Source organism: Nilaparvata lugens, chromosome 8, assembly GCF_014356525.2.
Source record: "Nilaparvata lugens isolate BPH chromosome 8, ASM1435652v1, whole genome shotgun sequence".
In the NCBI taxonomy this organism is placed as follows: domain Eukaryota; kingdom Metazoa; phylum Arthropoda; class Insecta; order Hemiptera; family Delphacidae; genus Nilaparvata; species Nilaparvata lugens.
The window spans coordinates 13,641,123-13,665,243 of NC_052511.1; the positions used below are offsets into that span (position 1 = coordinate 13,641,123).

General features: G+C 34.7%; 1 protein-coding gene and 1 long non-coding RNA gene across 3 annotated transcripts; one reads left to right on the forward strand and one right to left on the reverse strand.

Annotated features, from left to right (window-relative positions):
- Nucleotides 1-568: 568 nt before the first annotated feature.
- Nucleotides 569-7,992, reverse strand: LOC120352633. Of its 2 annotated transcripts, none has more exons than XR_005571986.1 (3): nt 7,930-7,992; nt 5,570-5,755; nt 569-1,122 (listed from the first exon to the last, which is right to left on the reverse strand). It is a non-coding gene; the product is annotated as an uncharacterized LOC120352633 (long non-coding RNA). The 2 variants fall into 2 exon arrangements; XR_005571985.1 differs by lacking the exon at nt 569-1,122 and adding an exon at nt 4,548-4,629.
- On the forward strand, nt 2,155-24,121 carry LOC111058351 (inositol polyphosphate 5-phosphatase E). Its single transcript, XM_022345867.2, has 9 exons — nt 2,155-2,331; nt 3,420-4,616; nt 9,268-9,385; nt 10,163-10,260; nt 11,033-11,157; nt 12,706-12,924; nt 14,144-14,302; nt 17,772-18,066; nt 19,375-24,121. Exons 2-9 carry the CDS (start codon nt 3,496-3,498, stop codon nt 19,487-19,489), a joined length of 2,250 nt encoding a protein of 749 aa, XP_022201559.2. The 5' UTR covers nt 2,155-2,331; nt 3,420-3,495; the 3' UTR covers nt 19,490-24,121.

Here is a 24,121-nt window from a genome sequence, read left to right on the forward strand (position 1 = left end):
GAATAGTTTATAATATTATATCTTATCTGTATTTTATTCATCCAAATAAAATGGTAGTATCTTATTGCAGAATATTTATTCAATTCTAGAAGCATAAACTGACTCTGTTTCATAAACCATTTTGTAAACACGTCCACATCAAATCAGAATCAGCTGACTTCAAGGTTATTTTACGATTTTTTTTCTGCACTCCAGATTTGCAACATGGCAACACAAAATAGTTAGTAGGTTATATGGAGCACCAGTGCAGCGAAATCAAAATTAAGTTGGTAACTGTGGTATAGTGCGTTCCATGTTATAATATTATGAAGGCAATGATGGACAAGGACATATGCCTTCATTCATTTACTACATTACTATTCATTTTTAAATAAATTAAGGTTTTTATTAATAATAAAATTACACAGAAAAACATTTGATGGATTTCAGGGAATTTTACCCATAATTACCCACTTTTCATATTCTTTGGTAACTGTAGGAAAAATTTAATGTGAAATACGTGCACAAAGTTCCTCTGCTGCACTCAAGAAGATCACCTACGGCTTGGGCGTAAACGTTTCTTTCGGTGCAGCAAACTGTCACTTTGCGCACTAGTTGCACAAATAACTATTCTCATCGGGTTTATATGTATTTCTGGGCACTGAATTTTAATCTGAAATTTGCTGACACGCCAGAGGGCGGCATCACCCCTAAAATCACCACATTTTTGGATTTTTAAATTTTCTATTTCATTTTGAACTTTGTGTTTTTTTTTAAAAAAAACATTCTCTAAAAAATTGATGAAAATTTTCAATGAATTGAGTGGTTGCGCAGGATTCTACTTTTGCTTTGAGTTAGGGTACTTTATACTTTAGGGTACTAAATACTTCTTGAATCACTATTTATTATATCGTGAAACTGTAGAGACTGATAATGATGAGGAAAACATCAATTTCTTGAATCTTTGAAACGAATGTAACTTCACGAATATCAAATAAAAATAAGATTCTGCTCTACAATTCAAAACCAAATTCTTTAATAGGTCTATATGCGAGAAACGAAAAAAATTTACCTTTGAATCACCGCCACTCCCTTAGCACAGTGGATAGGGCTGGGTTTTGATGTTTACTGCGAGGTCAAAATCTGGAAATAGAGAAAAAAATTTGGAAGACAATTTTTGGCCTCGCAGTTCTGTTCAGGGTAAGGTAGTAAGGAGGTAAACATCTCAAGTACAGTAGGCCTACCCAACCATTCCCACTGTAAACCTAGCGCCGCAGTGCAGGATGGTTTCTCACAGCTTGGCGTTGTTGTCATTTGAGATGGGTGTCTGGCTTGAAGTGTTTCGACCGCATTGCAGGATGACTATTAACGGTTGCCAGAAGATCAACAGCTGGGTCTTTTTCGTTATTTTTCGTGATAGAGAAATTCTGATTACAGATTCGTTCTCAGCGACCCCAAGTTTAGCCTGAAGGCTCAGAATGTCAACAATGTTTTTAAATAATTAAAAATCATCATGAAAAGTAATTAATATGGTAGTAAACCACGTTTCTGGAAACTTTTTACTGGTGACTGGAGTTATTATTGATTATAGGTAGCACAAAAATCAAAATAATCGTAAGAAAGAAAACTGCTGATGGACGCGAATAAGACCGTCACACCATTGTTCTATTGTCTCGGCTGCTTGGCTGAGCCTGGCTGGAGGGATCAAATAACCGACTGGATTGATCTTTCGTCTGTCCACCCGGCGGAACTACGCCGACCATTGCTGGGTGGAAGATGTTACTGCGGCCGCTCGCATTCCCACTAACGCTGCTATTACTTGCTGTCTCAGCGCCTAGTCCGATTCAGCCAAGCATCCAGCCTGCACTGCGGAGCTAGGTTGAGGGGGTGGCGGTGATTCAGGGAGGGTTATATAATAACCCTTCGTTGACTGGACTATTATTGCATTTTTGAATGCAATTTTGATGAAAATTAGTTAATACATTTATGCTATTAGTGCTAATCCTGGAAAAGAGCACTTGTGTCATAATCGATTTTTACTATGGAAATTTGAATTTGGGCCCAAGTTGTCTATCGATCGTTTGGAATGATGAGGGCCGAACATTGATATCAATCTACTCCATCTCGATTCTCGATGGGAACGGACCTATCGACTGCTCTCGAACTCGATTTTGATATTTCGATGACGATGGCTGTCGGCGTCTGCTTGCCATTATTGTATTTGTATATATTTTTCTAGGTTAAGGCTCAGAGATAAAAATAACTTAATGGACTTGAATATTTAAATTTCTTCAACAATTTTTATGAATATAACACGTATTAAAACTATGTGAGAACATCTAGTCAAAATGAGTGAGTACTTATTGATTTGATACTATAACAATAGGCCTACCAAAGGTTGTTCAACTCAGTTTTGGTATTACCGCTTTTATTGATAATTTTGTCATTTACTATTCTATACAAAACTTGAATCAAACTTTATCATTCATACTAATTTAAAATACAATATAATATATTTTTTCATATAGATTAATCTATAAATTTTTTACTACACTTGAAGCTAACCAAAATGGTTTCAATACCGTATAGGCTTACAACTTCTTTTCAACATCAAATCAAATTTATAGCCTTAAAAACGACAAACATTCTTCATTAATTCAAATTGTTCATTATTTAATACAATTTATTTCAGGCCTAGATTGAATACAAAAAGATTGATTTTCAACATTTTCTCTTTTACAGTCAACAATCTTATCGTCAATACAATGACTCATAATATTTTAAAACATTCATATTTTTAAAATGGAAAATATCAAGTTATTGTAGCTTTCCTGTAGCCTTTCGGCAGTTGCGCTGTTGTAAAAATTACCGTACAACAGTGTCAGTTTTTTGCTGCACATAACTAGTTGGATGGGGTGGTGTCAGTGAATGAGTCACCTATGCATTCCAAAACTTTCTCCCCATCACTCCACTGAGTTGCAGTATCAACAACTGAGCAATAGTTCAGTCTTTAGGTGCCATTTAGTCGCGACAGTGCGTAACTCGCACTGTGCATAAGATGGGGAAAGACTGTATACGGGGACTGTAAACGAACCAATAACACAGAATTGATTGCTTTGCTTCATAGACCTTATTGGGCTATGAAATGGTAATCATCCAAATGTTCATAGGCGTAAAATAATCTAAGAAGATAGAAAAAGTAATCATAGAATTGATTAATATGTTTTGACAGTAAACAGAGTAAATAATACTTGGAAAATTGGATGTTGTAAAAAGTACGTGTGATTGAGTAGGGCGCGATTACCGAAAGGCTAGTAAGTGAATATGACGAAATGAATTTAGTTTAAATGTATTTTCGTTTCAGTGGTGCATAATCCATAATGTTCAATTCAAATTGAAAAACCTCTTCTAAAAAGCGTATTTTCTCTCTCCGTTTGCAGGTAAATCTAGTCAATCAACTCATGCACTGCCATTTATCATCTTCTCTCTAAAAAATGACTGTCCGCTATTTGAACCATGAGCGACACACAAGTACAAGACAATCCGGTGCCTTCTCCAACAAAAACCAAAAAGAAATCGCATGGACTGTGCAGTTTTATGTCACGAAAGAAAAAGATCGCCTGCTGCCCACCTGATAACAACAACTCTGAAAATAATTCTGAGGAACTCGTCACTGAACACCATCGGGGCAAACAATGGAGTGAGACAGTAACAGTTCATGCTGAGAAAGGGGATGAAATGAGTACGAAAATGATGAGTGAGGCTGTGAATGAGAAGAGTGGGGGGTGTGATGAGAAGATAGGAAGAAGTAGTAGTAAGAATGTTGAAATCAACAGTAATAAGGTGATAAATAACGGGAATAATGTAGCTTTTATAGATGATGACGAGGATGAAGATGCTGATGACGGTCGAAAATCGAAAGAAACTCTACGCAACTCAGAAAACAGCACCAACGTAGGACTTTGCTGCGCTATGACTGAAAGCAGCACTAAAACAACAGTAGTACACGTGGCAGAGTTGAAGAAACAGGAAAGCGTTGAGAACCGTAGAAGAATTTTGAGTAAAATGAACGACCATCGGTCTGAAGAACTACCAGCAGTGAGTAGTAATGTGGAGAGGGGCATTGTGAAGCCTGTTTCGGAATCGAATATCGCGGGGACCGCTTCACCTCCAGTTAAGAAGAGTAGTCGGAGTTTGTTTGCCAAGTATTCGAAAAAATGTCATAAGCGGTCGATCAGTTTGGGGAAGTCGATTTTCTCGTCGTCTTCGGATACGGGAAAGAAGAAACCGGTGCTGGGTAGTTCTGCGTCGTGTGACGTCACACCGCCGCTGCATTCCTCTTCACCCTCCCCGCCGGTACCTCGACGGAGAGCTCTCCTGCACCGGAGGTCGGTCGACAACATCGTAGTGGCCGGGTCGTCAGACTCGTCTCCCAACTCGCCGCGGGCCGACAAGAGCAAGGGTCGTCGCCGTAAGAACCGGCCTTCGTCGGTTGCGGTTATGGGCGCTCGCGACTTGGGCGACGACTCGCGACCCGACGAGCAGAAGCGGGATGTCTCCATGGACAGCCTGGCTCGGCAGTCGCTGCTCGCCGCTCATGTGCTGCATCTCATACCTACGCATCGTGCTAGAGAAAGGTCAGCCATCTCACTAAATAATAGATTTGCAATGAAGATTAGGCTCTTTTTACTATATTGATTTGAAACCAATGAAGTATTTATTTATTCACATTTCATAATACCGTACACAAATCAAATATATGATCAGAAAAGGACCAACAGAATACGCCGTGGAAAATTTAGAATTGTATTGTATAGTGTTAGGTGTGAATTTTTATCTATTATCACTATTATTTAATAATAATTGGAGTGATCTGTGGTCTAGTGGATAGAGTGCCTGCGTAGCAGCATAGAGATCCCCGGGTTCAAACCCTCTCAATACCAAAAGTTTTTTAACCAGATCACTCCCGTGTTATCGGATGGGCACGTTAAACTGTCGGTCCCGGCTGAAGTATGACAGTCGTAAGACCCCATTGACGGCTTAAATTATATATTCAGGCGGTGGGACCTTCCCGCAAGGGCCTCCCCACCAACAAAAGCCATACGAATTTACTTTTTACTATTATTTAAACAATCCCTCAGGTACTATGTACCCACTCTTAGTGGGTATCAGACTCCCTTAAGGACCTGAGTCCATAAGGTGAGTTGTATTGTATAGTGTGATGGAGGTGTGAATCTCCACCTAATGTCTCTATTGATGAAATAATCCTCGGGTACTATACCCACTCCTAGTGGGTATCTGGCCCCCAGAGATCTGGGACCTGAGGGATTGTTTTATTAATATAGACTATCGGTGGAGATTCACACCTCCCTCACACTATACAATACAATTATCCATCTCATAGACTTAGGCCTACTAAGTTTGAAAAAGCTAAAAAAATAAGCTCCCCACCACAAAAAGGCATGTGAATATTATGCTACTTAGGGTGCACCATGGAAAACAGACGTTTCACAAATGAACACTCCACTAGTTTAAGATCAATAAATCAATAATTGGCAGAGATAAGCTCCTTAAATGCGATTCGACTTACCTTACATAGGTATCAGCGTTTTTACGCTCTCTGTAAGTCTCCACTCCAATAGTTGCCGATCAATCTGTGCGATTTTCTGTTCTTTGGCTAGTCCCAGTTCAGCAATGTACGATGTTTGGTTCTATTCATGAAAGACTTCAACTTGAATACCAAAATAAGAGAAAATTAATCAACGAAAGATCAGACCTGCGACAGACAATAGAGTAGAAAATCGATCGTCAACCATATAAACAATCCTCCTCTTCTCACTATAAAATAATACTATTACGATTTTAATAATAATACCACAATTTTAAATTGCGAATTACTTGAAAATATAATTTTAGTGTTACCTCTAGCATGAGGGAAGGCTATTTCAAATGCTAAATATTCATTAGCTACTCTTAGCAAAATCTATTTGAGATAAAAATAGCTTGATAGACCAATAATAATGTTATACTTATTTTTATTTTGGTCATTATTCTTTATTATGTTTGAGAAAAGGTTTTTTTTCCATATTCGACACTTAACGATTGAGTTGTTTAGCTTTTCATTCAATAGAACTTATAAACTCATAATCAAATGAGAAATATTGAAAGCTTCATTAGTCATCCAAAAAATTATAATAATAATAGGATGAATGTGAATCACTTAAGTTCATCACATTATGATTCAAACATTAGTTTGCTTTTCTCAAAACTTGGACTTGGAAATTACTTGTAGAAATTACATTATTACTAATTATAATACTACTATGAACATCATGAATCTCTCTGTATAATTCAATTATTCTAAAATAATATTAAACTAAATATGAAGTAAATGTAATCTATTAACTCCATGTGCCACTGTTAGATTTCTATCATTTTGAAGAATTTATTGTGTCTAATTCTTTTAATTTGATGTCCAATTAAAATCTAAATCACCGTCCTAATTGGTCGAATACCTGCTTCCCAAAGTAGCAATTTATTCTATCTAGAACACGAATTACATTAACAGATTTCATTAATTAAGTGATTTATTTACGTAACTACTTTAACTGGTAAACTTGATCCATTACTTAATGTCGATCTCAATCCGTTCATTGGTCGCTCTCATTACTGCTGTTTTGGCGTCTTTGTTTCAAAATTTTTTTGCAATATTCTTCGGCTCCCACGCATGCGTTGTGGATTATAGGCTATTGTTTGGATTGTCTATTTTAGGAAACCGCTGTACCGAATACTCTCTCACTCTCTCCGCCACATTTTTATTCACACAACATCGCTTGCTTTGTATATACGCTCCGTAAACTCTTTCATCGCCAAATAAAATTTGAGACTCTGCCATAATGCTCATGTCTTGGACCGAAAGTCTTTCTAATAAATTGACATCCATTTCAGTTTTAGAGTTTAATTCGATGGGTTTGTTTCAATTTAAGTGCTATGTTCTAGGAAGAAAATCTAGTGCTAATTACCATCATTAAAAACTATTTAAATTCATTGTGATATGGAATTATAGTGGATTAAAGTGTTAAGTGTCTTCTCACATGTTAATATGTGTAAGAGACCTCTATAGAGATAGGAGATTCCTCTTTTTTCTAGAGTTGATTAATCATAACTATTTGTTCACAACAATTACGTCCTCAACGATCTATCAAGTTCATTGAACATTGCAAGCTCATTTTAAAAGTAAAAGTGTGATATGTTAGAAGTTGGAGTAGGTCTGCGTATACTTCATGTTTCTAGTTTCTTGTATTTCATTTGTTTGAGAATAATTATTATCAGTGCAATAAGCCAGATGGTATTCATAACTAATCTTACAAATATTGCAGTAAACTTATTTACTTCTTCAATTTTTTTAAGCTTGAGTCATTGATAAAATCTTTTAAAATTCCACAGTTACATAATCCAAGTAAAAGTTCATTCTATTGCATTATCAGGTAACAAAATTTCTCAAATTTTCAATAATAAATTAGTGGCAATCCAACGTCTGTACCAATACAGATTAATTTAAAATAAATCCTATTATCAAAATAAATAATTTCAATACTTTTTCCAATTGCAAAAAAAACACTATGATAATTTAGGTTTTATTTAGTTCCACTTCTTCTATATCTATTGTTAAACTAAAATTTACAAATCTCATATAATTATAACTAACGACCGTAGTTCAAGTGTTTAATTTACTGTACAATGATGTGCAAATTGATCAGAAGCTGGTCATTTGTTACCAAATATGACGTGAAGGAAATTAAGTGAAGCCTTATCACATCAAAATAATTATTGCTATCTTGAATAGTTATAATTTCAACAATTTCAATCATAAATCAACGTCTTCCATTGCAAATCTAAATCGAAATCTGGTACCGTACTAAATGAGTAGCAATAATAAAATTAACAAACCTCTAATTTTTCGTTGTGCTCTCCATTCTCCTTGATCTAACTACGTTTAAGCAACCGTCCCCGCCATTAAACCACATCCTGTCATGCAAGTATTCTCCATTTATGAAATTGAATCCCTGCTTTATCTGATATTTCATCTACAGACTCTCATTATACTTCCGGTTTATTTTCCTTTAAAGGTGTCAATTGTGTTTGCTTTATGATCAAGTATTTGTTCAATTGAAATACTGTACTTGTAATTCATAAAAATCATTAGTCTGCCAAGTTCAATTGGAAATTTGATTATAATAGGCGAAACCTTCAAGTAGGCCTACTATCTCTATTGTGCTAAGTTATTGAATTGTTTTATTATTGCTAGTGTTTGACTTATCCCATTTGAAGAAATGTTTTCAATGTCAATTTTCGACCTAAAAAGAATTTCAACACGCTTTCGATAAAGTATGAGATTTTACAATGAGTCTGAAACGTTGCAAGTTTTTAATACAGTGTCTCCAGAACTCTTGTTAGTGCTTTGTGAAGGATTGACTGATCAACTTCATAAGTGATTAACGATTCCCTCGTTGACTGTAGAAACTATATTGAGAAAAATGGTAATAATGGAAAAACAGGAGCAGAAAAAGAAAAAGTCAATTCATGGAAAACCGAAGTCTATATCTACTCTTATGTGAGTAATACTTTCAACTATATTGTTGCTTTAGAATTTTTATTTATTTGTTGCAAATTTACAATGTGAGAGCTCACGGGAAAATAAAAAACTTTCCGGGAAACCTTTGCTTTTTGATCAGAAAAAATTGATACAATCACAGTATAATTCAAGCAGATACATGAGATATTAATGTTTGTAAAACATCTGAAAGGTTTGGATGCTAACAACTTTAATTTTATTACTTTATTACATCACTTTGAAAATTTCTCATGACATTTTTATTTGTTCGTTAATCTGTAGCAAGTGATAGCAAATCCTTCTTAATGCTGCAAATGGTTCAAATACTTGGAAAAGTAGGCTTGAACGCAGTAAATGTGCGTAGTTTATAATGCACGTTTCTAATTATTTTCATAAATTTTCAAATAATTTTTCAAGCTCTCTTGAATAGTTTTGTTTTGTTTAGCCTGAAAACCGACCACTTGGATACATTATGAAATAAATAAGACCAGGCCTATCTAAATGGTTAAGAACTGGACTTGAATAATTGGTTATAAAAAATGATCACTATCAATATTAAAATGAAACTCGATTATGATCTAGTGTAAGTAGTAAAATCTGAATATCTTTTTATTCCAAATCTACATTTTGAATTTACTTTTATATTGATCATATTATTTTGAATCAATTTTCAGAAATTTCCTCCACGGCAGGATAGCTGCTCATTCTCTCCTGGGAACTGTAGAATTGGATCGAGTCCTACCTCAGCGTGAGATTAGAATTTACATAGGCACATGGAACATGAATGGTCGAGTGAGTTCAATTATTATTATCATTATTCAGATCATGGGATAAGACAGATAAACAACTCATAAGTTTTGAATAACCACAATTCACTGTATAAGTTAGTTCTAATTTCTCTGAGGTGTTATGTTGCGTTGTGTTTGGAGAACACAAGTGTGTCTGACCGCCATTATTTTCGTGTGAGTTAAATAAGTATTTGCAAATAAATAAAATACTATTCTCTAACTATTCGTTATTGGGGAGTACCTTATAGGATGATCTCACCTCGCCAGATTTATGCTGTCAATGGGCTGTCACAATTGAATTCGTTAAATATTTATGAACTAAAATGTTAACTAACTAAAATAATATGAATTAACTTGTTGATTCCATATACTAAGCTATGTAGAAAAGGTTGAAATCTGAAAAAAAAACATTTCAATAACGTTATGTTGATTAAAATACTTTTCATTTGTAATGGGTAGTTCTTTGTAAATATTATATTTCCAATAATAGTGATATTTTTCACAGATTTCAAACCACATTTTGTGTCAAGATTCTGTTTCGTGATTCATTTCGAATTTCAAATTCATGAAATGATTGAACACTAATATTTATGTAATTAGTATTAGAATGTATAGAATTTCTACAGATATTAGTTCCTTTGTAAACTTTTCTCAATTTAAGGTCTTAAAATCCATCAATCAGTTGATTTGTTTATAATAATATTTCTCATAATTTCTAATTTATTCATGATAATAGTATTTTTTTACAAATAAAATAAAATGATAAATTGTTTTGTTTCAGCCCCCGCCACCTGATTTGAACGCCCTTGTTCTGCCTGACGGTTTGGATCACCTTCCTGATGTGTTGGCGGTTGGAACCCAAGAAAGCTATCCTGAGAGGTAAACTAACATTCACATTCCTATTGTCCGATTTCTTTTATCGCTGAATGATTGAGAACGTTTTTTAATATGTGTGTCTCATGTTTCTAATTTCAGTTGGTCCCTTTGTATATTTTATCTTGATGGGTCATATCTTTATGAAGCTTCTCCACAGTTCAATTTAGACATCTAATTTAATGTCTTTTTTTAATTTAGACATTTTTCAATATCATCTCTCGGTGGTTGCACTCAAGTCTAGTACATACAACATCGCCTTACCAATGCCACGAGAACCAATGAAGGAATCTGACGACAATGCTCTGTCGTCATTGAAAATAATTCTTCATTTCAAATTTGTTTTTGGCGTCATTGTAGAGTAATTTTAAAAATGTTCTACGATTTTCGGAAAACTTGTGTTGTGAGTTGAAACAGCAAATAATCAATGTATCATATCTGCGGATTCACGCTTCTTTAAGAGATTAATTCACAAATTTAAGAGCCGTAAAATAATTAAATGCAACCAATTTAATGAACGAGTCTGACGTCAATGTGATGATGTCATTTTACGGTGGTTAAAGTCAATTGGATTCTCGTGCAACTTATCATTATAGTTTAAACTGTAACTAATATAAAAAGTAACTATTGATTAGGTGAAATTCTCGTCACCTTATTTTAAGTTGTATTTATAGGTTCATCTCGAACTATGCTATAATTCTATCGAATTATTAGTGAATCTAGTTGTTAATTGCTTTGGATTCACTTAAATTATTCTAGATTTTTTACTTGATTTCAGATTCCTGTGGGAGGTGAGCTTACAGGAGACCCTGGGGCCATCTCACGTACTCTTCCATTCCGCAGTGCTGGGAACTCTGCACCTGGCTGTCTACATTCGTCGAGATCTTCTGTGGTATTGTTCAGGTATGACAATCTACATCATCAAGGCCCGGTTTCTAGGGCACTTTTTAAATGTAATGAACCATAGAATCTATAGGGTTAATGGTCAATTAGATCTAATACAAGTCCAGCAAACTGGACCTGAATACACTAATTTTTATTCAATGCCAATCTATATCAACGAAGGCCGATTAAACAAAAAATATCGAGTGTCAGAGGTATATTATGTTGAAATATATTATGTCGTGATTTGAAAATTGAATTTTTAGAAATCTTCGTAATTATCTACTGGTCTACTTGATTTGCCCATCTTCCGATCATTATTTGATTTCTCACAATCTTTTTTGAATCATTTTACAATACCTACTGTTGAGAAGCGTTTCTTTGCTGCGACCGACAGTAGCAACTATTTGCAACCTCAAATCCTACCGGAAAATCGCTCGTTCAATGAAAATTAATACGAAATGCTATAGAGTTAGTTTATATCATTTATTTTATACTGTGTTTCCTATTTATGAGCGGTTATGTTTCTTTTTATAGTTTTCCCTGTTCCAAATAGTTGCTATGTTCATATGTACAGTGGTTTGTGTGAGCCTTTAGACTTACGTTGGAGCCACAGCCCTTAACGTGAGGATTTCGATTCTACAGACATATGGGACTTACCTTAGTGGCCAACCTAAGATTCAGTCTTCCAAGGGTGTGATCACATTGAATGCGTATATGTGCAAGGGCCCGTCAGATCATGCATGAACCGAAAAACAAAATTTGAAAAGTGCCATTGAAACACGTTGTGACTTGCATGTAGCTGCTTCACACTGAAGGCAACCAGCAAGTGCAAGCGTTCAGTGTGAGTGTTCCTATTGCTCTTTCCAGATTTTGTTTTTCATCTACATGCTTGGTCATGCATAACCAAGCTTGCAATTGCACATATCCTATTATATATTAAGCGATCAATTTCTGTATTTTTATATCTGGTTATTTATTTATATTCAACGGATCTCGAAAACGGCTCTAACGATTTTCACGAAATTTGGAACATAGTAGGTTTATGATATAAAAATTCGATTGCATTAGGTCTCATTCTTGGGAAAACTCGCTGAACGACATTAAAAGGATAATTCATCCTTGGCTGAAACAGCTGTGGATAGTAAAAAAGTGAGTGAGCGAGTGAGTATGTGGAAAATAAAAATATCGCATCCCCGAAATTCATAAGATGACATACAGCCAGCTGTGAAATATAAACACGATCATTCTAGAGAATTGTGTTCTGTTTATCAATAAATAATAATAACCAGCAAAGCTTGATGCACTCATATACGCATTTGTGATCACACTCTTAACATAAAACCTCTCAATAATAAAAAATACCTCCACAGCGAATATGTTTCTCAGGTTTCAACCACTTCGTTGAACAGATTTTGATCTGTATTTCTAGATCTTTACTGTCTTTGTTTCTCGTAATTTCTACTAAAATAAAATACTAATAATTACTATTCATGATGAGTGCTAAGCCTGTTTTTTCTGATTACCAATGATTATATGATTATGTATTGTTATCATTGATGTATTTAGTGGCAGAAGAGTCTAGCTTCAGCGTTCGGCCGGGATCGGCGTTTCGCACGAAGGGCGCGGTGGCAATTGGCTTCTCGCTGTTCGGCTCGTCGCTGCTGTTCGTGACGTCACACCTCACTGCCCACCAGGACAAGGTCAAGGAGAGGCTGCATGACGTCAAGCGCATCACAAAGGCTCTCGATCTGCCCAAGCTGCTGCCCTGCAAGCATCGCAACAAAGGTATTACACATTACCATAATAGAGATGCTAATGAGAGATGAATCCTATATTCATCAGCCAAATTTCTGTTATGTTCACCAGAAAATCAAGAACGAAGTTGATTGTCTTTTATTTACTGGTGACCCCCTGGGTTGAAGAACTCGCTCATGAACAGCTGTTGTATTGATCTCTGAAATCCGCATCTTGTAATTATAAAGAGTTGGTGAGAATCATTATTGAAGCAGCCGAATATCTCTTTTACAAGTATGATATGACAGTAGGTTCCATGGGGATCCTATTCCAATTGAAAAAAAAAACTTTCTGTCACTACAAAACTTTTGTCCGTCATCCTGAACTCGTCATATGGATCCAACTTCATTTCGAATCCAACTTACACAATTGAAAAAAAAACAAAAAAATTAATGGCGAAACCCATACAACGATATCTGAAGCCGTTTCAATAATCTCAACATTTAAAGATACTAATAAATGATACAAAAATGGAATAAATGAGTACCTACGAGTACATTGGATAATCAAGTGTTATTGAACTCTATTAGTACCTTCTACTCACAAATTTAACACTTTGAACAAAAAAAAAATGTTCATAGCAAATTTGTCAACATCATAGCAACTGCTTTCACAAGTAGTATTATTAATTACGCGTATGTTACAAACAGACAATAGACAGGCAGACAGACGTTAACGGAAGCAAGAACTTATAACTTTATTAAATATGTTGTGTATTATTCAGCTAGATTCATGTATGTCGGCAAACAAAGTCTGCCAGTCTGTGTGATAACTCCCAAATAGCATAAGCTTTTTTAGATGAATGGGAAAACAGAGAAGTATCATGCAATTAATTGCAGCTGACTAAATGATAAATGAAAAAAAAATTCTTATGCAATTTTAATTTATCCTGAAAAAGGACGAAGGAGTGAATCAATGTTGTCAATGTTTAACGAACTTATATTTGTTCGAAGAATACGTGTTCAAAATTTGAAGCTGATTGATCAATTCTTTCTAAAGTATTTGTAGAACATACAAACAGACGGACAACAAAATTGGCCTCTAGTAAGTCAAGAGTGAGAACTCGCTAACGCTCGTTCAATCATTGTTTTGTTCCATGTGGTAGAGTGGTCAACTCTAACCAAACTTTCTCATGTCAACAAATGAAAAGTCCTTATCTATTATACTCTACTCAGTTATTATTGTAACAGTGCGTTGTGATGGTTTGCAGATGTGACACAGAACTACGACTACGTGTTCTGGTGTGGCGACCTGAACTTCCGACTGATTGAGCCGCGGGAGGAGGTGATGGAGTGGCTGGCACAGAACAAGTTCCCCCTGGCCGAGGCCTCTGTCTGCGAGCTCACCGACCAACTCACCAACAGCATCGGTAACTCGCTACTCATTATAATAATCATGTCCTTACTACATTACAACCTTTCAAATTGAGATTTCAACTGAATTAATTTTTATAACTTGTTCTCAATACACTCGCACCTTAATAGTAAAGTCAAAACTATATTATGAATATAAGAAGTTGAACCTCAATATCCACGTTGCCGAATTGTGACATTGTTACCCTTCATTGGTGCATTTAATACACCTAGAAGCTTAATATAGTGAAGTCAAAATGATAATCTGAATATAACAAGTTTAACCTCAATATCCGCGTTGCCAAATAATTGTGTGAAATTGTTACAGGGCTGGCTAGTGAATACGAGCCATATTCGCCATATAACACACCATATAACACGCCATATCGCCACACCTCGTATATTCAGTTATATGGCTGAAGTTCTCATCTCAGACATTCTGTTTTCACATCTCATCATCTTGTAACAGAAAGAAGAGTGTAAGAGAGGGCCTACCGCGCCCTCTATGAAACAACTAAGATCTAAGAACTTCGTTCTTCTATGAAAAATAAAGGCAGTCGTTCGATTCGATTCTATTATATTTTATTCTATTCTATTCTATATCATTTAAAACTAAATAAAACAAAGAAGTGATCCAAATGTTGGCACCTTACTAGCAGAAGAGCAACCCTGCTTGCTGGTGGGAGCATACAGAGTAAAATAAAAGTTGCACATTTGTCTCACAACCTTGAAAAATAATCGTATTACAGGAAAAAATGTTATATGAAAAAATATAATACAATAACTTATGTGAAAAAAGAGGCAGAACATCTCTCTGCAACGAGGATCATAAATTGAAACAATCGTATTTGTATTATCCTTATAAATTGCTTAATTTACAAACGTTTATTTTCTATCTATTTAAACTGTTAGTTGAGAATATAATGGCTAATATAAAATCTAATATGAGAATATAATGAATATAAAATCCTATTATAGGAGAAAACATGGCCAAGGAAATATCAGATAGTTTAGGTAAGAATATAAGTGATATTGTAAATAGTTATAAGCCGAATGTAAGAGTACCCAATTCTATGATTTTTCTACCCATAATTGAGCAAGAAATTATTGAAGCTATAAACTCTTTAAAAAACAGTAGTGCGCCGGGTCTTGATGGTTTTGATAATAGAAATTTAAAAGGCATTATAGAATTAATTTGTATATCTCTGGCTCATGTCTTCAATTTGAGTCTATTAACTGGAACATTTCCTAAAGCAATGAAATTAATTTGTGTCAGATCTATCCATAAGGGAGGTGATAAGCAAATTTTAAGTAACTATAGGCCTATATTACTAATAAGTAACTTATCAAAAATACTGGAAAAGTTAGTGAAAGTTCGATTGATGAGCTATCTGGAGATATAATAATAATTATATAATTTCTCCAAACCAATTTGGTTTTCGTAAGGGAATAAGTACGGAATCAGCAGTTCTGGAGTTGTCAAAATTGGTTATCCATAACCTAGAGGAAAAAATAATGGTTTAGCTGTATTTTTGGATCTGGCTAAGGCCTTTAACTCTGTGTCACATGATTTATTACTTGAAAAACTTGAAGCAATAGGAATAAGAAATACAACTCTGGAGTGGTTCAAATCCTACCTTAGCAACCGTCAGCAGAGAACAAAAGTTGGAAGTCCCATGAGTGCAGAAGGATCCATGGAATTTGGAATTCCTCAAGGAACAGTTTTGGGCCCAATTTTATATCTTATATTTGCAAATGAGTTGTGCTCCATTCGAATCGGAGGTAGGGTAATAGCATTTGCAGATGACACGGCCCTGCTTTTCCAGAGTAGAAACTGGGATGAGGTATTTCAAACAGCAGAAACAGAACTCTCCAGGGTCACCACATGGATGGGGAACAACCTTTTAACATTAAATGCAAGGAAAACAAATTTCTTAACCTTTTCTATAACTGATAGCACCAAACCATCAAAGTCATCAATGAAGCTCCATTATTGTAAAGGGGAGAATCGAAACTGTGATTGTCCTCTCATTAAGCGCTCTGATAATGTTAAATATCTAGGTATAATTGTAAATGATCGATTGAGATGGGGTGAGCATATATCGTACACAACTAAGAAAATAAGAAAGCTCATTTATAAGTTCTACCAGCTTCGTCATATAATTAGTAAAGATATGATTAAAATAGTATATTTCTCACTTGTAGAGTCACTTTTGAGATATGGACTGTTGGTTTGGGGTGCAGCAAATTACAACTTAATATATTCAATTTTTAAAGCTCAGAAACGTATTCTTAAGGTTATGACAAACAAAAACAACTGTTTTCCAACAAGTGAATTGTTCACCGAAAGTAGAGTTCTCAGCGTCAGACAGTTATATGTATTAGTTTTAGTAATTTATATTAAGAAGAATACAAATTTTACCGATTTAATTTTCCATAGCCACAACACCAGAATTAGAAATCTGAATTTTCTTCTCATTCCCAGAATGAACACAGTTTTTGGTCAGAGATCTGTACAATATTTAGGTCCTAGAATTTACAATAAAATCACGCAGATCGCAAAAGGACGAAATAAATATAAATAGATTTAAAAGAGCAGTACGGAATTGGTTATATGATACTGGCATTTACCAGACCGAGGAGCTCATTGTAAATAGGATATAGAATGAACTACTGTCTTCTTTTTTATTCTACCTTTATTAACTAACAAACCTTTATAACTAAAATGACTAATTACATTTTTATACTTGTTTTAGAAAAGAATATTATGATCACCTCGACACAATTATTATAGTGGGGTATCATAATTAGAACTAAGTTTAGTATTAGCAATTTTGTATGTATAATATAACAACTATGTATATTATGTTTTGTCAATAAACTCCTATGGTTGCAATTCATTGGCAATCAGAGAAATTATTATTATTATTATTATTATTATTATTATTATTAGTGTCAAGATTTTCGTACGAATGTAAGAGGAGTTTTTCTATAATAATAATAACAGGGAGACTATTTTTATTGATGTTGGCATACCATGTTGCCACAACTTGGAACAATATTACAATGAGGAAATATCCAAGTATCTCCCCCTGGCTGCTGAGATCAGGGATGTCTGGAAGCAGGAAAAAGTTACAACTGTCCCTATTATTATCTCTTCTGTTGGAGTGATCAAGCGGAAGGTTTCAGCGAACCTCAGTCGCCTTGGTGTCTCAGGGAGTGCAAAACATGGAATTCAAAAGACGGTTGTACTCAGCACGGTATTAATGATTAGATCCTTTTCAAATTTGACAGAATAGAGATGTACCAAAGTCTTGTCAATGGCCGACTTATGTTGCAATAAAAAATGATGAAATGATTGAATAATAATAATGCTTTATTCAACCAATAAAATTTTACATTACAATTACATTTAAAATAACAAAAGCATTTCATAAATAAATAATAGTTGTTTTCCAAGTTGATGTGTGATGTGATTTGGTACAGGTGCCGCGTTCCCAGGGTTCCGCGAGGGTCCACTGACGTTCGCACCGACCTACAAGTACGACCCGGGCACACAGACGTACGACACATCGCACAAGCAGCGAACGCCCTCCTACACCGACCGCATCCTGTTCAAGTGTCGGCCGGGTGCTGGTGCGGGTGCGGGGGCGGGCGAAGCGGGGCCCAGTCACTGTGCCGTTGACTGCCTCACCTACACTTCTGTGCCGTCAGTCTGCACGTCCGACCACAAGCCGGTCTGGGGCCTCTATCGGTGCTCCGTTCGGCCCGGCATAGACACGTGAGTCTATATTTGGAATAAATATATTTCATTTATTTTCTGTAGGTCTACTTGATAGCTTCATTATTTGGAATCACTAGTACCCTCAGATAATGGGTTGAATGTAAATGATAAAATTATTGAATAAACTGTGAACAGCGGACCTCGCGCAGTTATAAACCATATAGTCTCCTCTAATACTGTCCATCAGAGTAAATTCTGTCCTATTATGTCGTGTCGGCGAGACATCGGTGTATAAACGACTAATGGATGTTTATCCATAACTATCATCGAAAGCTTACCGAGTTGAAACACTACCTCCGTAAACACTACCTCTGTTTACGGGGAGGTAGTGGTTGGAATCAGATAAAAGTCGGGAGAAAATACTATGCTACTTCGAGTTATCAATTGCATGCCTCTGCATGCAATTAATAGTCCACACTCCACACAACAGCTGATTTTTTACCAAGTTACATTGAGATATTAAATTGCATGCAATTTATAATCCACTCGACAGCATAATTATGATGAATAATTCTATAGTCTGATTTTTACTCTAATATTGGCGTATGAAGGAGGCTCCTTTTCCTTTTATATTATCCTTAAAATGCAAAATTCTCGAAAACCTTGTATATACGTCGACGCGCAATTTAAAAAGGAACATACCTGTCAAACTTCATGAAAATCTATTACCGCGTTTCGTCGTAAACGCGGAACATACAAACATATAAAAATATAAACATAAAGAGAAATGCAAAACCGTCGACTTGAGTCTTAGACTTCACTTCGCTCGATCAATTATTGAATACCCGAAACCAGTCGTGTCATGAAGAGATAAAAAAATATTAGTGATTCTGTATAATGAAAATAATCTGTTTTTGGGCTACGACCAAACCTCACAAATGCGAAGTTGTATCTTCAAATAACTTGAGTTACATGCACAATATTGTATAACTCACAACCTTGTGCCGCATCTACTTGTTGGGGCCCAGTCGCTGGCCTAGCCTGCAATGTGGCCAGTGCCCAATTTGCCAACGTTGGCAAACCACCCATCCACACACTGGCGCTGGTCGACATTGGCCTTCATTGGGACAACATGTAGATGTGGTATAAGATTGTTCACTTTTTTTTGTTTACGGCCAGGCCTTACAAATACGGAGTTGCAGCTTCAAATAACTTGAGTAACGTGCACATTAGTGTACAATTCACATTTTTACATGTTTATCATTTATTTTATATATTTTAATATTATTTTATGTTCATATTGATTTTATTATTGTTTAATTGTTGCGAGTCACATCTTAACATGTGTGTTGTTTGTTGTTACAGAATTCCACTGGCAGCTGGTCTGTTCAACAGGGAGGTGTACTTGGAGGCGATTCGACGGAGGGCTGCAGCTATGGAGGCCAGAGACGGTGCGTCGGCGGTCTGCTCTCTGCAGTAGCACACGCCCTCGCCTCCTGCCCGGGTCAAGTGACCCAAACAGAGGTCATCACGAGGTCAAGGTCACAAATCCGACAGGAAAGTGTGCACTTGTCTCTGAACTACTGTGTCGTCACAAATTCAGCCAAAATTATTCTAATGAATTACATTAATGAAGTTTATAAAACTCGGCGAAAATTAGTTGATAGTTTTTCGCGACATTGAAAATGCTGCGGCATTTATCACGTTCTCACGATTTTAGACGTTCTGTTGTGTGAAATTCTCTTCAAACTGTCAAGCATTGAATGGGAAGCATTGATGAGGAATATAGTTTGACTTCAGATACTGTTTTTGGTGTGATATAGTGATATTTGTTCATAATAAAACACAAGAATATTGTCTAAAAATATCACGAATTCATTAAAAAGTTGCAAATATGTTTCAATACCTATGGTGTCATCTTCAGTGTAACATAGGTGTTGAAACATGTTTGCAACTTTTTAATAAATTCATGATACTTTTAGACTATATTCTAGTGTTTTATAATACAGTTTGAAGTGAATTTCTCTATAGTTACTGGAGAAAGGTTACTGGAAGTTTGTAAAAGATACTGACAGTTAAAAGTAAATTCCACTATAATTACTAGAAGATGCTTATTGGAAGCTTGCAAGAAAAAATCTCTCTCCTTGTTCCGCCATATTGTCAATATAAGCTAATTGCAGCTCACTATATACTTTGACCATCAAAACCATTTTGATATAATTTAAAGTTAAAAATTGTCAAGTAGTTTGTTGAGAGTATAGTCAGTTGCAATCAATAAATTAATGGAACTGGTAATAAGATTCTTTGAGAAGGGTCTGTTGTCATGATGGTAATGCTTAAATCGTGTCGACACTTACTTGAGCCTGTAATCTGTTCGATAGTGTTGACACAAAGTCCAAGTTACATGCTTCTGGTTACTTGCCTCTTATAACTAGAACGTCTATTAAAGAGTCGTGAAATCAGGTTTCTTGCGTTTTGAGACGTTCTAGATGTTTACCGGAAGATTGTTACTGGACACTTACTTGAATCGTGTGGACACGTAATTGAACATGTAACCCCTAATCTACTGGAATAGTGAAACCATGATAAATGGAGAGCTTTCAGGGTCCATTGAACTAAAGTCTTCAACAGTCTGATTTATTATTCACTGACTTAAAAGCTTCCAAGTTCAATTGAACTTCAACATTCTCCACGTAATTGGATCAAAGCACGTATTTCAACTACGTACTTGGTTCAAGTTACATTCTTTCGGTAACCTTTTTTCAGAAACTAGATCTAGATCGTCTAGAATCGTGACAGCCAGGCATTAGTCACAATGGAAAACAACAAAATAGAATTCAATTCTTGCTGTGTCTTAAAGTCAGAGCGGGGTTTGAATAATGTAGTCAGATATCTGTTTGCTGACTCTAAAAGAGACCCAATATTTGGACTCGAGTTTCAAAATAATAACTTTTTTAACTCTTTGTTATATATGAATGGCAAATCTCATGTCATATTCAGTAATTCTTTTTTTTATAAAGGATACATAAATAAAATAACATTCGCACCAAGTTGGCAAATGAGAAACGCTTATCTATGCAAAATTACGAAAATTAAATTGAAGCCTCATCCCAGTAATCTATGTGAGGCCTTATCTAATCTAATTTTTGTGGATTTTTTTATCTAATCCATATGAAGGAATTGGAGCTATTTATTTTTCAAATTCATAACTGATAAATAGTGCTATTTTCTATGAGAATTTCTATATGATAATTCATCTTTTATAATAATTAATAGTACTTTGAATGTACCTTACTCTTCTGAATATAATTCATTCAACCTAAATTTAACTGAATATGGCATTGTTAGAGCAAATATACTTGCTCCCAATTAACTGACAGTTTAGACGTCACTAGCTCACCGAAATCGAAACTGTCAGGGAAAATGTCACAATTTAAATAGAACCCTGGTTTGAAGATACAATTAACGTTACGTAAACTAGTTAGGTTTGAACTACTTTTAAATAATTTTTTTTAGATTTTTTTATTTTTCTTTACATGTTACAGATATATTCCTCTACAAAAAAATTGAAAACATTCTAAAACCTCTCAATGTTAATGCTGTTTTCTCTGATGTATCAATCGCTACTCCAGTCTTTCAAACCAGCGAAGGGCTGATACTCTTCTCAAAATTTTTACAAATTTATCTTCTTCTTTTTCTAGTTCATAATTTTAAAAAACTCTTATTTTAAAATATCTTTCTGCCTTTTTTACATTTTTTCGTCAGACCATGGTTCTGCATTTTTAGTCTGTTATCTAACCTTGCTACTTAATTTTTAATCACACCTCTCTCTCTTGCCTGTGGTGCTGTATAACACGAATTACAGATTATATATACCAATTTTTCGGCTTACTCTAGTCTTTAACGAGTATTCACCTTGTATACAAAAACAAACACTGTACATTTCATAAACATTTTTACTGTTTTCAAAAAATAAAATATGTCTTATAAATAATCAACACTTGATTACTGCTCATGAAGCGCTTGGGCATTTTTGTATTAAACCAACTCTAGTCGTATATATCAATAAAATTAAGAGAAATTTGTAAAATATGACATCGCTGTGATCTGTTTGGATTCTATATAGTTAGCTATATTCAGTATTTTCCAAATACTACCTTTGAAAAACTAATACCTAAGTTTTAGAAATTCTAGATTAAAGCCATTGATTCCATTCTAGTCTTGCTCAAATTCCTCAAAAACAAGGAACACTGTACGGTGCGTAATATCGATGGAACTCTCTATTATATTACAGTCCAACTAGCCAATTAATTATTGTGTAAGGAATATTTTTCACGAATCGCTATAAAAATTTAACTAACCTGTGTTTTGTATCTCTCGGTTGATGACTCTTATGCTCGGTCTTTGGTCATTAATATTGATGATTATTATTATTAGCGTATGGCTTTCAATGGTGGGAAGACCCAAGGGTAGTTCAACCTGGCCGTATATAGTCCAAAGTTCTCTAATGGGAAACCGGACACTAAGGTTATAGTGAGCACAATACTTTTAATTTACATTACACATTAATTGATTTAATCAATGCTATAGTGAGGCTCACGTAATGACAGTATCTGATTAACATTGGTGTTGCTATCCTTGTCTATCATTCCACAAAGCAGATCCTTTTCTAGCGCTGCAACGTTGCCAGATCGTTTTTAACAAAAATTAGTAGATATACAATTACCAAAATATTTCATCTCCATTATGAAACTTTATTATTCATTCATTGAAAAATATATATTCTTGACAAATAAAATATAATTGATTTTATTATTTTTGACAAAAATTAATAGTTTATATTACATCAGATATACCGGTATCAGCTATTCTCTATAGAAGGCAGTGGCAAGGCAGAGAAACGGCAACGCTGTTGTATCTTTTTCCACTGCCATTATAACGTGGACCTCACTATAGACGAAGGTGTGGAATGTTTTATGTTACACCCATTGTTTATCGTTCAGACATTCAATTGGATGTTCATCAATTAGTCATTTAATCGATTGTTTATCGATCAGACACGCAAGTGAAATTGAAAATCCTGAGGTATAACTAGATATGCCTCACAAGAAGTTTCTACTTTAAGATCTTGTAGAAGTTTACCTGTTTGCCTTATCCATTCCCCAAGATTTAGATTTATTTACACGAATAAGTATTATTATCTATATGAATTGTTTTTGACAAATAATGTAATTATTTTATTCTCACCTCTCACTTTGCTTTATCAAATTTATTTCATCCCATTTCTAATAAATCATTTTTTACCTTGAGTGTATGAAGAAAGTTTTTCTATGCAATTTTTTATAGATGTGTAAAAACGTTGGGTTCGATTCTAGTTTTAGCCTTGAAGGAGCTAAGGAAACAATATTTCATTGAATTCCTTCTTATCTTGCAATATTGTGTTCTTTTAATCCTGCACTCAACACGTATTACTTACGATCTTCCACAAAGCACATACAATTTACACCTTGTAAACTGAAAAAATATTGAAAATTCTTTTTTTGTTAGTAACATTCAATCTTGATTCATAGGCTGTAGTCTAATCATTTTTAACCCAATTAAAGTGTTTTCATAATCTTAACTTGAATGTCTTTAGTGATAATTAAGAAATTTTGTATTGCATATCCTACTGTTCTAAAGTATTAAAGTAGCAATAAAAAGCATTATGCTTTCATGTTATGATATCGATAGAATTATGTTTAAGAATAAGTCACTGTGATCTTTGCAATATTATAATCCTGCTATTTACGTGTAAAATATAACCTGTTTAGCGGACGATAAATCTTCAACAACTTTGGTTCATAGTGCAATAATATTATTTCTAGTTCAAACATACTCCCAATAACACAATAATTATGATTCAACTCGTTAATCCTCTAGATATTAGAATAGGATTTAAAATAAGAGCTGGATCTCTCTTTTCTTTCCAGTTTTGAATTCCTGTGTAAGACTACTTGTAGCCTAATTAATACACTTGAGTCTAGTCGGTGCATAATAAATATATGTATTTTGATGTTGTTTAGAATTAAATATTTTATTGAATTTTAATAAAGTCTGAATCAAGCTGAAATTA